The sequence below is a fragment of the Suricata suricatta genome, chromosome 8 (genome assembly GCF_006229205.1).
Source record: "Suricata suricatta isolate VVHF042 chromosome 8, meerkat_22Aug2017_6uvM2_HiC, whole genome shotgun sequence".
NCBI classification, from domain to species: domain Eukaryota; kingdom Metazoa; phylum Chordata; class Mammalia; order Carnivora; family Herpestidae; genus Suricata; species Suricata suricatta.
In genome coordinates this window covers 121,900,557-121,916,636 of record NC_043707.1, presented here as the reverse complement: position 1 = coordinate 121,916,636, position 16,080 = coordinate 121,900,557, and the positions used below count along the sequence as shown (strand labels likewise).

Sequence of the window (16,080 nt, the reverse complement as noted above, 5' to 3'; positions counted from 1 at the left end):
CAGGGCTGAGACAATATGGGTGGCCCTTGGGCAGGGCTGCAGACTTCCTGAGAGGCTGCTCAGACCCTCTTTGGCTGGCCTGACTTGGCTCTCCTTCACTACAGCCCCCAGGTAGAGCTGCCCCCGTACTTGGAGCGCGTGAAACAGCAAGCCAACGAGGCCTTTGCCTGTCAGCAATGGACCCAGGCCATTCAGCTTTACAGCAAGGCTGTGCAGAGGGCCCCTCACAATGCCATGCTCTATGGGAACCGAGCTGCTGCCTACATGAAGCGCAAGTGGTGAGTGGGTCTGAGCCAGGATGAGGGATGAAGGCAGAGGGCCTAATGGAACCAAGTTCCTGAGGCCTCCAGGGAAGGTGGCAGTGGCATCCTTCTACCTCTTAGGGCTTTTATAAGCCATTTTCTAACCCCCACCTCCAGACTGGAAGTCAGGAAGTCTCCCAGTGACATGGGTCATGTTCACAAGTAGCTTCAACATGGTGCTTTGTTATAAAGTGATATGGCCACTAGGCAAGTAGGACCGGAGAGAATGGTTAATCCCAGCTGTTAGATAATTGGGCCTTGAATTGGACTATGAAGGAGCAGTGGAATCTTGCTAAATAGAAAAGAGGAATTTGGTGAGTTCGATTGGTATCTGTCTGAAATGATTCTGCAGCTCCTTGACCTTGGGGCTTGCTTTCCTGTGCTCTTAGACCATTGGACCAAGACAAACAAGATATCAGGGATTTGAAGCTGGCTCTGGGTCATGTTGGGTCACGGTGGCTTGTGGTAAAGGAGTGGGTCCATATCCTGAAGAACCTGCTATCTTTGGAGACCATCAGGGCTCCCAGCCCTTCTGCCTACAGCACCAGCAGGCAGGCAGGCAGGCAGGCAGACCCCATCCCCCAGCCGGGGCCAGGACTGAAGATGGATAGAGCTGGGCCCACAGCCATTTCTGCTCCGTCTGGCATCCGTCGGCTCTGCCCAGACAGACAGGCCAGCTGGTGTGCCATCGTCTGGCTGCAACTAGGCAGGCCAGAGAGGGAAGCTTAAGAAACCCACCCAAGTCAGCAGGATGGTAGATAGGGGTTGGGGAAGATGCTGCTCGCACAGGCCTTAGCTCAGGCATCAAGAGTTTGCCAAGCACTCAGATGGCAACCCAACCCCAGAGGTGGTGGTTTAGGGACCGTCCTAAGGTGTTTTGCCTCTCTGTCCCAGGAGCTGAATGGAATGTGGTGTCCCTGTTCAGGCTTTATGCCGAGAGCTGTTTCACTCCTGCATTCTTCCTAAGACAAACTGATGATTTCCCAATCCATGGCTGCCCTCGACATGTTCTCTGAACACCCATTGTGTGCTAGGTACTAGGGACACAGAGTTCCTCACTTTGAGTTTCTGTGCTCCAGAGTGCCCAGCCTCTGGACCGAGGACAAAGACATGATTATGGTTCATCATCCTCTAAGAAGCAAGAAGCAATAAGCCTTTGAGTGGTCAGGTGAAGTGCTATGGGCATTAAGAAAAGTTAGGTCACTTTAGCTGGGGTCAGGGAAGTGTCAGGAAGATGAGGAGTCTGATGAGCTTTAAGTGTGGGCAGGCTTAGGCAAGGAGATGAAAAGGAGGAGGGGATTATGCTGGAGGACATTCCCAGAGAGATGAATGGTGTGAACAAAGGCGTGGGGGTGGGGGCCTGACTGAAGAGCTTGTTTGCAGAACAACAAATCCATTTGGCTGGAGCAGAGGGTTCTGGAAGGGACTGGCAGGAGATGAGTCTGTGAGGTAGCCTGGGGCCGGCCTGGGAAGGACTTGGAATGCAGAGCGGTGGTGTTTTGGCCTGGATTCAGTGGGATGATGGACAGCTACTGAAGAGTTTTGAGCAGGAGAGGGATGTGCTGAGGGCTGTCCTTTCAGGGAGATTGATCTGGCAGTGAGTCTGGATGGGCGAGCCCTGGGGCCAGCCTGCTCTCTCCCCATCCCCACGTGCCTGTCAGTGACCCCTAAAATGGCGCATTCTGTCCCAGGCCAGCCTCTCCAGGGCTGCCATCTGCTCCTGGGTGCAGTGGGAGCTGTCACCCCCTGGCTCCTGGTTGGTCTCTGTCTGGCTCTCTCTGGGCGCTCTGAGGGGCACTTTGCAGGTGGCAGTTGGATTTCCAAATGGTGCGTCCTCCTTCATCACAGCCAGTCATTCTGACGCAGGCCATGCCTTCAAAGCACTCTGTCCCCTACCTCCTCCCACACCGGGGAGCTGCTTGTTCTGCTGCCTGGGTGGGATGCTCCCCCGGCATGCTGTAGGAGAGGAGTCAGAGGACCAGAGGACTATTCCCCTGTTGGGCACGCCTCTGCCCTATGCAGGCAGGTTGTGAGCTGTGCTTTGTGGAAGGAGCATCAACTCTGGGGAGTGCTGCTAGGCCCACCTCAGCCCAGCGGGGCGGGGCGGTGGGTGGGAGAAAGCTACCAAAGAAGTGGCCCCTGTGACCCCTCTGGCTCTCCAGATGAGAGGTGGGAACAGATGAGAGGTACTGGGGGAGTATACCCTATATTCTGGCACAGGGTGGGAGAGCAGCGGGCTTTCTTTTGACTTCTCCCCACTTGCTCTCCCCCCAAAACCATCCCCACTTCCCTTTATCCATGCTTTGGGAGGTTGAAGGAGTGGCGATGATTTGGAGTTCCTGGTGTGCGTACCCCCCTTTACCATCAGCTTCCAGAGAGCTGACTCCGCCAGTCTGTCAGGCCCCATCCTTCACCCCCGGGAGGGAGAGGCCACAGCTGCCGAGGATCAGTCAGCCAGGCCAGAGGGGGGTCTGGCTGAGGGCTTGCCGCCTGCTGGGCAGACCCTGAGTCCCCAGCCTGGCATTTCTGGCTTCCCCAGGCCACAGAACTGTCCTTGGGAGCCCCCTGCCTTGACCATGGCTTTGAAGACCAGCCGGGGGGATTTGAGAGGTGGTTGGAGAAAGAGAGAAGGAGGGCTTGGGGAGCCTGAGGTAGGCAAGATGCCAGGCCTTCTGCTGCAGAGCTGCAGGTGCCTGGGGTGAGCCAGTGAGCAGTTGCACTCTGTGCCCAGCAGAGGGCAGCCTGGCACTGTTGTTGTTTTTTTTTGTTTTCTCCCCACACATACCCTCTACCCTGCCATTGCCCATCTCCCACCCCACCTCTCAAGACTTCAGGATTCCTGACTTCTCTCCTTAATATACTGTGTCTCCTGGGGAGCAAAGCCTGGGCTGAGCCATGGTTCTCTTCATTCCCAAGTACCCTCGTTCTGAGATCTGTCAGAGGTGGACTGAGGTGGCCACAGAAAGCAGGGGAGACTGAGTGGACTCCTGCTTGCCACGCAGTCCCCCCTCCAAGCCACACTCCCTGCCTTCCCAGGGATGGTGACCACTACGATGCCCTAAGGGACTGCCTCAAGGCCATCTCCCTAAACCCATGCCACCTGAAGGCACACTTCCGCCTGGCCCGCTGCCTCTTTGAGCTCAAGTACGTGGCTGAGGCCCTGGAGTGCCTGGATGACTTCAAAGGGAAGTTCCCGGAGCAGGCCCACAGCAGCGCTTGTGATGCATTGGGCCGAGACATCACAGCAGCCCTCTTCTCCAAAAATGATGGTGGTGAGTGGGCACTGGGGAGAGGGTGCTGCTCCTCTGTTTGAGGTGCTACATGACATCTGGAGAGGACATGGTTCCGAGATCAGAGAGGCCTGGATTCAGTTGCTGATTCAGAAACCATATGACTGTGGGATAGTCATTTGGTCACTTTGAGACTCAGTTTTTTCATCTGTAAAGGGAGAGCAATAGCACCTCCAGTTCAGAATTTCCGTTGACAATTAGCAATAGCATGTTTCAAATACCTGGTGTCATGCCCGGGATTCAGGACAGGAGTAGGCAGAGCCCAGTCAGGCCATGCGGCTCACAGACAGGGCCTTGGCCGTCGACTGGCCCCCTGAGCAAGGGGCCGCAGCCAAGGGTCGCTCTCAGTCCAGCTTGCATGCTTGCAACAGAGGCGGTGGTACAGGGCAGTAGAAACGCTTCCAAATGGGGTGTGGAACCTCGGGTTCTGACCTCAGCTCTGCCGAGTGGTAACCATGTGATCTTGGGTGAAGCACAGCCTCTCTAAACACATGGCCTTACCTGCACAGGGAGCATCTGAAGCCCTGGCCAACTCGCCTCAGGAGCGTTGGAGAGTGAGCTGGGGATTTGTGGTGAAAAGTGAGCTCTCTGGAGGCAAACATGGATCCTCTACTCTTTCCTTATGCAGTTTACTAGCCATGTGATTGATTCATTTGTTTGAATAGTTAATAGGTATCTACCTTGTGCCAGGCACTGTGCTGGGTCCTGGGAGTACAGCTATGAACAAGTCCGATGGGATTTCTATATTCATAAAATTTATAGCTCTAATGAAGGAGAAACAGGGTGTGACATGTGCCATGGGGGCCTGATGTGGTCTAGGAGTATGGGGTAGGGCTTAATGGCAGGCTGGGACTCTAGGGGAGGAGACATTGAAGCCAGATTACAAGGACTAGGAGGAAGAGGTAACTAGATACAAAGTGTAGCTGTGGTAGGTGAAGAATTCCTGCCCTGGGGGACCAGCATATGCAAAGGCCCTGAGGCAGGCAGAATCTAGGCACTTCTGAGGCAAGAGAGAACTGTTGTGTTTTTACTCTAGGCACTTAACCAATCAGTACCTCAGCTGGGATCCGTGATAACTTGTCTTCCAGTGAGTAAGGGCTTAGACCTTACTGCCTTCAGAATTATAAATCTATTTAGAAAAATCAGCCCCTCAGGGCTCTCTCAGAAGTGCTTCACCCTCCCCTCCCTGCCTCTCCCCTCCACTGAAACAGAATGCATAGGTCTGTGCATTCTTGGGGCTTCTAGACATTATTCAGGGACTAGAGCCAAGGCCCTCCTAGCATCATAGGCCTTCTCTGGAACATCCTCAAGGGCTGGGTCCAAAGATGCTTCTTCCTCAGTCATTCCAGTTTTCCAGGTAGGTTTAGGCAGGTAGCCTACATTGCTAGCACCTGGGGTAGTGCTTCCCTGAAAACAGGGCTGGGCTGGAGACAAAGGAGGGAGGGGAGAGAGGGACAGGCTTCACCTTTCCTTGCTCTCTGCCTCCAGAAGAGAAGAAGGGAGCTGGTGGTGGCAGTGGCGGCCCCGTCCGCCTCCGCAGCACAAGCCGCAAGGACTCCATCTCGGAGGATGAGATGGTGCTGCGGGAACGAAGTTACGACTACCAGTTCCGCTACTGTGGCCACTGCAACACCACCACGGATATCAAGGAGGCCAATTTCTTTGGCAGGTCCGAGGCCCTGGAGGGAAGGAGGGCACAGCCTGGTTGGCTGCAGGAGGTTGAAGGGAGTGTGGGGGGCTTATGCTTTTTAAAAAAATCTCAAATCCCAGCTCTGCCTCTATATCCTTGAGCAAATGGCTTCACCTCTGTGAGCCTCAGTCTCTTCATCTATAAAATGAAACCAGCCATCTCCACTCATGGGGCCTTAATGAGGATTAATGAGGTAATATATAAAGCACCCAACAAGGGGTCAAGACTATGCCTTTATCCCTCACCTCCTCCTCCTCTGTCTTCGTGTGCTGGAGCTTGGTTTCTTTATGTGAATGCTTGGTGCTTCCCTCTGCTGAGGCTGTGAGACAAGAGCCCTCAGAGGCTGGTAGCCTTGGCACAGTTGTCTGCTTAGAACTGTGCCCCAGGTACTGAAGGACCATGTAACAGCAGACCCCAGCACCCCCAGCCCTTCTTTTAGATGGTGTACTTTCTTTGGGTAGGTGAGACACTTGAATGTCAAGAATCTCTCCATCAAGAGAGGAGACCCCACTTAGAGGGGTCTAAGTGTCACCAGTTGGGGGAGGGGGCAGATGTACCATAGGATCAGGATACTGGATCCCCCACCCCCAAAGGCTAGGACGGCTGAGGGAAGGCTTAGGCAAGAGTGTTCCCAGAGACCTAAGAGATGCAAGATCTGATCCAGCACACAAGGAGCTTATAGTGTATCTTTGAGGGAGAGTACCTTGGGAGGGTCCCAAGCAGTCCCTGATCCTGAGTTTAAGAGAGTAACTGGACAGGACTGGAGCTCTGCAGTATGAAGAGGATTACCATGTGTGTCAGAGTTCTAAGTTGAGTGAGGACCCCAGAGTTTGGGGGCTGAGCAGCTCCAGACTTCCCTGTTCCCCCCTTTGCCCTAAGCCACACAGGCTCTACTTGAGGCTGTAGGGCAGTACCCCACCTGACCTCCCTGCCCTTTGCCCCTCTGCCAGCAACGCTCAGTACATCGTCAGTGGCTCTGACGATGGCTCCTTCTTCATCTGGGAAAAGGAGACCACCAACCTGGTCCGCGTACTCCAGGGGGATGAGTCCATCGTCAACTGCCTGCAGCCACACCCCAGCTACTGCTTCCTGGCCACCAGCGGCATTGACCCTGTTGTGCGGCTCTGGAACCCCCGGCCAGAGGTGAGGGTGTAGAGAACATGGCCAGAACTAGACAGGGAAGAAGGTTGGGTTGGACGCTGTGCAAGGCCTTCAGCTGAACCTGGCAGGTTGGGAAGGGACATGAATCACTCAGAGGCTAGAAGCTCTTACCCAAGAACCCAACACCGTGTCAAGGTGGGAGCCATCATGTTCTGAAAGTGCCAGATGCAGGGGTGGGTGGTTCCAGGAGCAGGAAAGAGTTTACTCCTGGTGTCTGGGGGCATATCGCCGCGCGAGCTGAGATGAGACTCACATAAAGGAAACAGTAACCAAGGACAGAGATGCAGGAGGCCAGGGAGGGAACCAGAGCTCCAGCACCATCTCATGAGAGCAGTACCTCAGAGGCTCCCTAGGTACCCTGACCTTCCTATACCACTGTGTTGTGTCCCCCAGAAGCTGGGCAAAGCCAGTCCCTTGGTTACATGGGAAGTGTGTGGGCTTTGGAGCCTGGTGAGTCTCAGTTTGAATCCTGGTCCTTTTACTCACTGCCTGAGGGACTGAACTACCTCTGACCTGGGTTTTTATCATCTGTACATTGGAATGGGAATGACGCCACCACCTCAAAAGGTTACTTTAAGGATAAAGTGATGCATCCAGATGTGAAGTATCCAGCCCACGGGGACACTTAGTGGGTCCCCTCCACTCCCACGGTGGGTAGTCAGGCAGGCTGGCCTGAGGCCTCCCCTGCCCTCTGTCCCCCTTGCCTCCCCTTTCTAGCCAGCAAAACAGAAGTCAAGTGGTGTATCTAATTACAGAGGCAATTTACTCTGAATTTTAAAAAGAACTCTACAGGAGTTCTCCCGTGAGGGGAGAGGAAAAGGATGAAGGGTTGTTGGGAGTGCTGACAGACAAGAGTGGGGTGGGGGCCGCAGTGCCCCCCATCCTGGGAATCTAGTATGCCCAGCAGACCCTGGTGTGAGTCCTCCCTCATACATATAACCCCGTGTGCTGTGTCCCTGTTGTTTTCTGGTAACACCCCGTGATGTGTACCCTGACATGCGTATGCCCCCCAGTGTGTATCCCAGCATGTGCACCCCCCATATATATCTGTGTTGTGTCCCCTCCCAATGTATATTACCCAGTGGCCCCCCATGTGTGTAACCCCCAGTGTGTCCTCTCCCTCACGTATATGTCCTGGTGAGCGTGTGTCCTGTACTTACCCAGTGTGCGCATCCCCCTGCCCCCATGTACACATACGGGTGTACGTACAATTGTGCACCCACATGCCTCTCCTGCTCCCCATGTATCCTTCCTCTGTGTGTGTGTGTGTGTGTGTGTGTGCGCGCGCGCGCGTTTCCTGACCGATCACGCGACTCTGTGTGCCTTCCCTTCCAGAGTGAAGACCTCACAGGCCGAGTAGTAGAGGACATGGAGGGCGCTTCCCAGGCCAACCAGCGGCGCATGAATGCTGACCCTCTGGAGGTGATGCTGCTCAACATGGGCTACCGGATCACAGGCCTGAGCAGTGGGGGTGCTGGGGCCTCCGATGATGAGGACAGCTCCGAGGGCCAGGTTCAGTGCCGGCCCAGCTAGACCCTCCTGGCCTTGGTCCCCAGCGCCTGCTGCTGGCTGGACCCTCCACCATGGGCAGGAGGTCAGGGGGTTCTGTTTTGGTTTGTCTCCTCCCCACCCCCACATTTTTTTTCATTTCCCTGTTTTGTTTGTTAGTTTGGCATTAGGGGTGGGGGGTTGCTACAACTTGCTGGCTTTCAGACTTTTGGGCAGATTGCCCCTTGGCTGGCCCCAGCTCTGAACAGAGGAGCAGGAGGGGAAGCCCCTCCAGATGCCCCCTACCCATATGCCTGCTCCCACATCCCTGGAGGGCTCTGACCTGCTTCAGGCTGGGAGGCAAGGGCCGAAGCTGTCTTCAAGGACTGCTCTACCCTTCAGCCGGCAGGAAGGGCAGTGGACTTCCAGTCTAAGGGCTAGCCTTGACCTGCTGCCACTCTTGCTCCTGCGGGCAAAGCTAGCTCCTCCGTGGCTTCAGGGAAGGTTCTGAAAAAGGACGGGGCCCCCTTCCCTCCAGAGCTGCCCCCTCCTCCCCCCATGTCAGGGTGGAAGCAGAAGGAAGGTGGGAGTCCTGCAGTAGGCAAGGCCAGGCCCCTGCCTGGGCAGTAGAGCCTCCTCCTCCTTCTCCCAGTGCTGGCCCAGGACCCTGCGCCTCTCTCACTGGCCACCTCCGGGGGCTTAGCCTTTCCCAAGGGCCCTGGCAGAGGGTGGGGCACCGTGCCATCCCCTTCTGCACTGCACTGCAACCACTCCCACTCCCCTTTCTGGGGGCTCCTTGGCCTCACTGTGACCTTTCTGCCAGAGCTCCCAGCCAGGCCTACTCTCTCTCACTGAGGTGGCGCTCCTGCTAAGGGCCCTTTCTGCCCTCCCTCCTACCCCACATGCTGAGCCGCCACAAAGACCAAAGAAGTGATGGCTTTTCTCTGTCCCCTGCTGCTCTGGGGGGGGGATGGGGGAAGGGGGGGGTCTCCTGAGCCACTCAGATGGGAAACTCCCTAACTCGACCCCCTCCCTCCTAAGCAGCCCCAAGCTTGACACTGGACAGCGGTCACCCCACCACTCACCAAGCATCTCTCTGCCCCCTTGGCTCTCAGCTGGGAGCTGCTCTCATCGTTGCTCAGCCTTCCTCCCTCTCCCCCCCTTTCCCCTCAGTGCTTACTTGGCTCCAGCCCTCCAGCTGCAGCCTCTGGGGAGCTGCAGCCTCCCTTCTTCCCTCCCTCAGTCCTTCCCTCCCTCCGCCTGGTCTCTGCCAGGTGCCTCCTCTCAGTCAGGCTTCAGAGCAGCCCTGGAGACAGGAGGGCCATGTTAAAAGCTTTTTCACAGTTTTAAGAAGACGGGGGGTGAGGATGGTGGTGGGGGGTCTGGCACCATCTCGTCATTGCTTTAATCCCAGCAACACAGGTGGCAGTTTCTCCCCCCTCCTCCCCACCCAGCCCCTCTCCCGCCCCTCTCTTCTAGCTTGGTAATGAAGTATATTTATTGGTGAAGGAAACAGCTGCTGCTGCTGGGACTTGCTCTCCTGTCTCTTCTCCATGACCTTTCTCCAGCCAGGGAGGGGAAGGCAGGAGTACTGGGGCTGGGCCCTGGGGCCCAAGGACCAGCAGGGGCCCCTTTGCTTTCCTGTGTTGGAGCCACCTGCCATTTCCTCTCTCCCCGCCTCCCGCCCGCCCCGCCCACCCCAGCCTGCCCAGCCTGGGCCCTGCAGTGTGGAGAGACACATAAGCCTTACTGTCCTCTGGGGGCAGGAGCCGAGCCTTTTTGTTGCTCCGCTCCCAGGAGAGTGAGGGTGACGCAATTGATTAAAACCATTTTGTTCTAGGTGTGGCTGCTGGCATTTGTGTGGGGTGCAAGTGGGTCTTGGGACCAAAGTGAGGGCACCTGATCCCTTACCTCTGTAGCTGTGTGACTCTGAGTAACCATACCTCTACTGGGTAGAAGGAGACCCGCCTTGGAGGACCCCTGTGGGCAGTGGCCACTCAGCCTAGCCGTGCCAAGTGCAGCAGAGCCTGGCACTGGTGGCTGTGAATTGCAATAATCAGCTTTCACTCTCCGAGCTGTTTTCTCGACTCTAAAATAAGAAGGTGAAGTCTTAGTGGCTTTTCAGATTTCTAAAATCAGAACCCAAGCAAGAAATACACATTTTACATTGTGACCCAAAATTCCCATGCTTATTTGTATGCATATAATGAACATAAGTTTTACACAATAATGCTTTACCCTTGCTACATGCAATGTGTTCTATTTACCACTCATATTTACCATTCTCTTTTATTAAGAAGAAATGCCAGCCATAACCCACTAAATGGATTTCATAACCTACAGTTTTTTTGTTTTTGTTTTTGTTTTTTAAGGTTTTATTTTTAAGTAATCTCTACACCCAATGTGGGTTCAAACCCACAACCCCGAGATCAAGAATCACATGCTCCACCAACTGAGCCAGCCAGGTGCCCCTAACAACCTACAGTTTTTTGTGGGCTGTGTGTGTGTTTAAAGTTTACTTATTTTGAGGAAAGAGAGAGTACCTGTGCTAGCTGGGGAGGGAGAGAGGGAGAGAGACAGAATCTCAAGCAGACTCACGGCTTAAACCCACAAACTGTGAGATTATGACCTGAACCAAGACCAAGAGTCATGCTCAACCAACTGAGCCACCCAGGCATCCTACTACCTACAATCTTTTGATGTGCCCTGGATTAGAGGATTTCTTAGACCAGAGATTCCCAAACTTTCTCAGCTCACAGCACTCACCCCAGCATTAGTGGCTCAGTAATTTTCCTATGGAGCCTCTAAACCAAAAGAAATACCTAACAGTTCAACTTATCAGGTAGTTAAACCCAAATCTCATTATAAGAATGGTAGATGTCCTACCATGTCAGTCATCATTTTAAAAAATACATATAAACTAGAAGAAACTTTTTCTTTCATTTTCAAATACAATAACTGATGGGATCTGGGTGCTCTTTGGGCACTATAAAGCTTGTCAAACTTTCTAATAAGATTGGACACTACCACCCTCATTTCCTATTCCACATTGACTTTCAGTTGCTTTTTATCACAGCAGCCACTAAAAGTCCGGCTTCTCAAAGATGACATAATCAAAGGAATGCATCACAACTTAATGATGAAACGGTGAACTACCTTGAGCTAGTAGATCTCTCAGTAGCAAAAAATGTTGAGTATCTCTCAAATTCTAAAATCTCCTCTACTGCGTGCCCCCTATGAATTTGTTATGGCACCCTAAGGAGCATCAGTGAAGTTTACGGATTGTGATTTAATATTGTGGGAACAATAGCTTCACTACTGAAATTTTGTGATTCTTCTGTTTGTACGTTTGGAAAGAACGGGAAGGTAGGGTATGCTCGGTTTAGTGCCAGAGACTGGAAGGAGATCCCACCAGAAACAGAAGCACAATAGGTGGTGGTATGAAGCAGGTGCTTTAGACTCCTATCATTTCTTTGTGCCCAAACTGAAATCTCCAGAAGCTTCTTCAAGATATTTGCAGACCAGTCAAGGGAGGGACAATGTTCCAGGCCAAGGGAGTAGTATAAAGTCTCAGATTCCCTTGTGGAGCCTGAGTGATTCAGTTCAGCTGCACCATAGAGGGTGGGCCAGCTCATGGGCTGAAGGGGCAGTGCAACTGTAGAGGACTCCCTGTGCTCGGTGAGAGTCTGCGGACTTGATCCTGGAAGATTTCACCAGGGGCTCCCTTTCATTTGGAGTTGGTACTCCCTTTTTTAAAAATAGACTTTGTTTTTTTAGAGCAGTTTTAGGCTTACATTCAATTGAGCAAATAATACAAAGTGTCCCATATACCACCCCCCCCAGCTCAGTTTCTCCTGCTATTAATTTCTTGCATTACTGTGGTGCATTGTTATAATTAATGAACCAATATTGATATATAATTATTATAACTAAAATGCATAAGGTTCAGCCTTTGTATAGTTCTCTGGGTTTTGACAAATGTATAATGTCATGTATCTATCATGACATTGTCATACAGCGTAGTTTCACTGCCCTGGAAATCCCCTGTGCTCCAGCTATTCATCACCAAAACCAAACCAAAACAGAACAAAACAAACAAAAAAAACCCTTAGGAACAAATCTGACAAAATATGTACAAGATCTATATGAGGAAAACTACAAAACTCTGATTAAAGACATCAAGAAAAATCAAAATAAATGAAGAGAAGTGCTGTGTATAGAAAGACTCAATATTATTAAGATGTCATTTCTTCCCAACTTGATCTATCGCTTCAGTGAAATCCCAGTCAAAATCCCAGTAAGTTATTTTGAGAATATCAACAAAGTGATTCTAAAGTTTATATACAGAGGCAAAATACCAGAATAGCCAACGAAGTCAAAGAAAAACAAAGTAATAAAGTCAAAGAAGAACAAAGGAGAACTGGCACTACCCAACCTCTAAAGACTTACAAAGCTACGATACTCAAGACAGTGTGGTACTGGCAAGGGAACAAATAGATCAATGGAATCAAGAGAGAACCCAGAAATAGAGCCATATGAATACAATCAACTGATCTTTGACAAAGAAGCAAAGTCCATCTGATGGAAAAAGGATAGTGTTTTCAATAAATAGTGCTGGATTTAAACATTGTACATCATTCACAAATGTTAACTCAAAATGGATCATAAACCCAAATGTAAAACACAAAACAATAAAACTTCTAGAAGATAAACAGGAGAAAAATCTGAGTGACCTTGGGTTTGGTTGATGAGTTTTCAGCTACATCAAAAGCACAATCCATGAAAGAATTGATAAATTGGATTTCACTAAAAACTTCTGCTCTCTGAAGTCATTGTTATGAGAATGAAAAAGACAAGCCAAGGACTGAGAGAAATTACTTGCAAAACCTATCAGATAAAGGATCTGTACCCCCAAATTTACAAAGATATACAAAGAACTCTTAAAACTCAACAGTATGAAAACAACCCGGTTTTTAAAATGGGCAAAAGATTTGGATACTTCAGAGAGGATTTACAGGTGACTGATGAGCATATGAAAAGACTCTCAGCATTATTTCATTAGGGAATTGCAAATTAAATAAAAAAAAGATACCATTACATAACTGACAATACCAAATGTTGACAAGGTCCTAGCTGTGCTTTCTATAATCTTGAGTAAGTTTGCCCATCTATGAAATAGAACAGAGAAGGAAGTCATTTTGTAAACTCTAATGTCGAAGAGTCAGACTGTCTGTTCTCAAATGGTCCCCTCCCCACCATGGAAAGGTTTGGAGCCATCCTGGAAGACAGTTTAGGGTTTAAGTTGGGAGAATCCCTGTCTCTAGGAGCCAACAAAGGTAATGAATGGAGCAGAAGCAGGAAGACTGAAGAAGAGAGGGCTCTGCCCTTCCTTATGCCAAGCACGGTGCCTCACGTCCAGCAGAAACTCCAGCCTGCAGAAGTGATCACCCCTAGCGTGGCCTTGCTCCCCTGGGTTATTGATTGAGCCCTTAAGGAGATCATCTATGTCAACAGACAGCAATGGTGACTTTCCCTGAGCACTTCCTATCTGCTGGGTGCTGCGCTTGGCTGCAAGGACCAGTAAATCCAGTCAGACCCCTTCTCAAGGAGTTCACAGTCTCTCTGGGGAGACAGACATGTAAACAGCTAATGCTAATGCAAGTACACATGAATATTCAATAGGTAGAAACACAGCCCTCCTGCTCTGGGAGCGAAGAGGGAACATTTGCCAGAAACCTTGAAAGTAGCGTAAGAGAGTAGGGGAAGGGCATTCCACTGAAAGAACAGTGTGAGCAAAGACAGGAGGGATGAAGTGCTGGGCTCATTCTCTGAAGGGCAGTCCACTGAGGTTAACTTCAAGCAAGTCCCAAGGGAGACAGCGATGAGGCTTGAAAAGCAGGTTAGGGTTTCAAGCCAGACCCTGGGGGCCTTGAATGCCAGGATGAGGAATGAGGTAGCCTGAGGGAGGTGGTATGTGAGCCCTGGGAAATCATAAATGGGGCCAGTTGAGGCGGTGGGTGACGCCCACCTAGAGAACGCGCCCTGACTTCACCCTTCAAGCAGCATCTTGCCCTCAAAGATGTCCCAGCTTGACAGTTTCGGCTCTACTATCCTTCCCTCCCCCAGCCAGCCCTGTAAGTGGATCCAGATGGTCATTCCTATTTTAGGTCGGTGTGTGTTGAGGGGAGGGGCAGCTGTGAGCCCTGTCAATCCTTTCCTGAGCTGTCTGTTAGAGGAGCTTCTTCCAGGACCCTGCTGTGATCCTCTGAGCCTGGAAGGAAGTGTTGGTCTTTGATGGAGATTTCCCATCTGTTTGTGGGTGATAGAGGTGGCAGCAGCAGAGGAGGTAAGGCACAGGCCAGGGAGGCTTTTTTATTGGGTGAGAAAACCCCAGTGAGGTTTGCATGTGAGAGGGGGCCCTGTGGGCAGGCTGAGGGGTTGGGGGAGAAGCCTGGGATAGAGGCCCCAAAGGAGTCATAGGAGCTGGCTTCTTCCTCCAGGTACCTGGCCCTCTTCATGACTCCGCTTCCGTAGCTGCCTAGGCCAAGGAGCTAAGGATCTCTGATCAGACATTACTCCTAAGTACATGCCCAGCAACCTCCATGGTCCTCTTAAAAAGCTCAGGACACCAAGACGTAGCCGGTGATAGGCTAGGCTCCTGCCCTGAGGCTGTCTGTAGCCAGCCTATGATACCCAGCTTATAAGTGTGTGCCATTCATTCATTTTTGCAAATGTTTATTAAGCAAATGCTATGTGCTAGACACTCCTAGGCACTAGCTTTACAGAAGTAAACAAGACAAATATAGTCTCTGCCCTCAAAGACTTTTCCAGCCTAATGGAAGAATCCAGCAATACATAGCTGCAAATGTACTATGAAGGAAAAGAACAGGGTGTTCCAAGAGAGATTAACAGGGGCTTTCTGATTTAGCGAAGGACTCTTCGAGAAAGCCACATTTAATCTGAAACTTGAAGGATAAATAGAAGTTAGCCAGTTTAAGGAGGTGGGGAACATTGAACAGAGAAATGTGTGCCAAGTCCCTGGGGGCACGAAAGTGTGTGGCACATGAGAGGAACTGAAAAAAAAAAAAAAAGGCCAGGGTGCCTGCAGTGTAGTGAACAACTAAGGAGAAGGGCATGATGCAGAGCATGATAAGCCACGGTAAGAGATTTGTGTTTTATCCTAAATGCAATGAGAAGCCACTGAAGGTTGTCAGAGTAAATGTGGTATTTGTGTTGGTACTATCAAATTTCTGGCAGACCCTAAGAAAGACTTCCTTGATTTTTTATTCAGCCATATATACAATAAATGATTAAAGGGCACCCACCATCATACTGATGGAGGAATGTTTAAGGCAAAGACCTTCCACAGAGCTTGTAATCCAGAAGAGATTAGCTATAATGATTGAATCAAGAAGTAATTTATTCACTCAACAAACATATACTGCACACCTAATCTATTCCAAACTCAGTGCTAGAGGCTGGTTGTTGCTCTTCAAGAATCACACACAACACACACAAGGCATGGGAGAGTCAAATGTTTTTTTACTAGGTTACTTTGATTTTCAGCTGTGATATCTGTAAGGCCTTTATTTTTATTTATTTATTCTTTAAATGTGTGTTTGTTTATTTAGAAAGTGCAAGTGATGGGGTGGAGGGGAGAGAGAGAGAGAGAGAGAGAGAGGGAGGGAGGGAGGGAGGGAGGGAGAGAGAGAGAGAGAGAGAGAGAGGGAGTCCCAAGCAGGCTAGGGGCTGTCAGTGTGGAGGTGTGGAGGTCAGGGCTCAATCCCACAAACCATGAGGCCATGACCAGAGAGGAAATCAAGTCTGACATTTAACTGACTGAGCCACTCAGGTGCCCCTGTAAGGCCTTTATAAAACACCCATTCAATCATTAAATCAATAAACATCTAGTGGACATTTGTTCTGTACTAGGAACTATGCTAGCTAGTTAAAATCAGGACCTTAGTGTTCCATAAGAGACATAACCCCCCAAATCTATTAAAATATTAGCTGTTAGAAACAGGAGGGATAGCAGGCTTTCTACAGATCAGCATTGAGGGAGGCTAATTCAATGGAAGAAAAACACAAAGGCATAGCTCCACTTTTCTGATTTTGTCCCTCCTTCCCTCTAGCATGATTTTGAGCGACT

General features: G+C 50.8%; 1 protein-coding gene across 3 annotated transcripts in view; it reads left to right on the top strand.

Annotated features, from left to right (window-relative positions):
- The window catches only part of WDTC1 (WD and tetratricopeptide repeats 1), a 63,677-nt gene extending 53,907 nt beyond the window's left edge, over nt 1–9,770 (top strand). For 2 of the 3 annotated variants that reach the window (XM_029946093.1, XM_029946094.1), the window contains 5 exons: nt 105–278; nt 3,339–3,574; nt 5,081–5,261; nt 6,233–6,425; nt 7,779–9,770. In XM_029946093.1, the coding sequence (XP_029801953.1) occupies nt 105–278; nt 3,339–3,574; nt 5,081–5,261; nt 6,233–6,425; nt 7,779–7,976 (982 nt within the window). In that variant the 3' untranslated portion in view covers nt 7,977–9,770. The remainder of the gene's footprint in view (nt 1–104; nt 279–3,338; nt 3,575–5,080; nt 5,262–6,232; nt 6,426–7,778) is intronic. The other variant, XM_029946096.1, reaches the window with a different exon arrangement.
- The last annotated feature ends 6,310 nt before the right edge of the window (nt 9,771–16,080 follow it).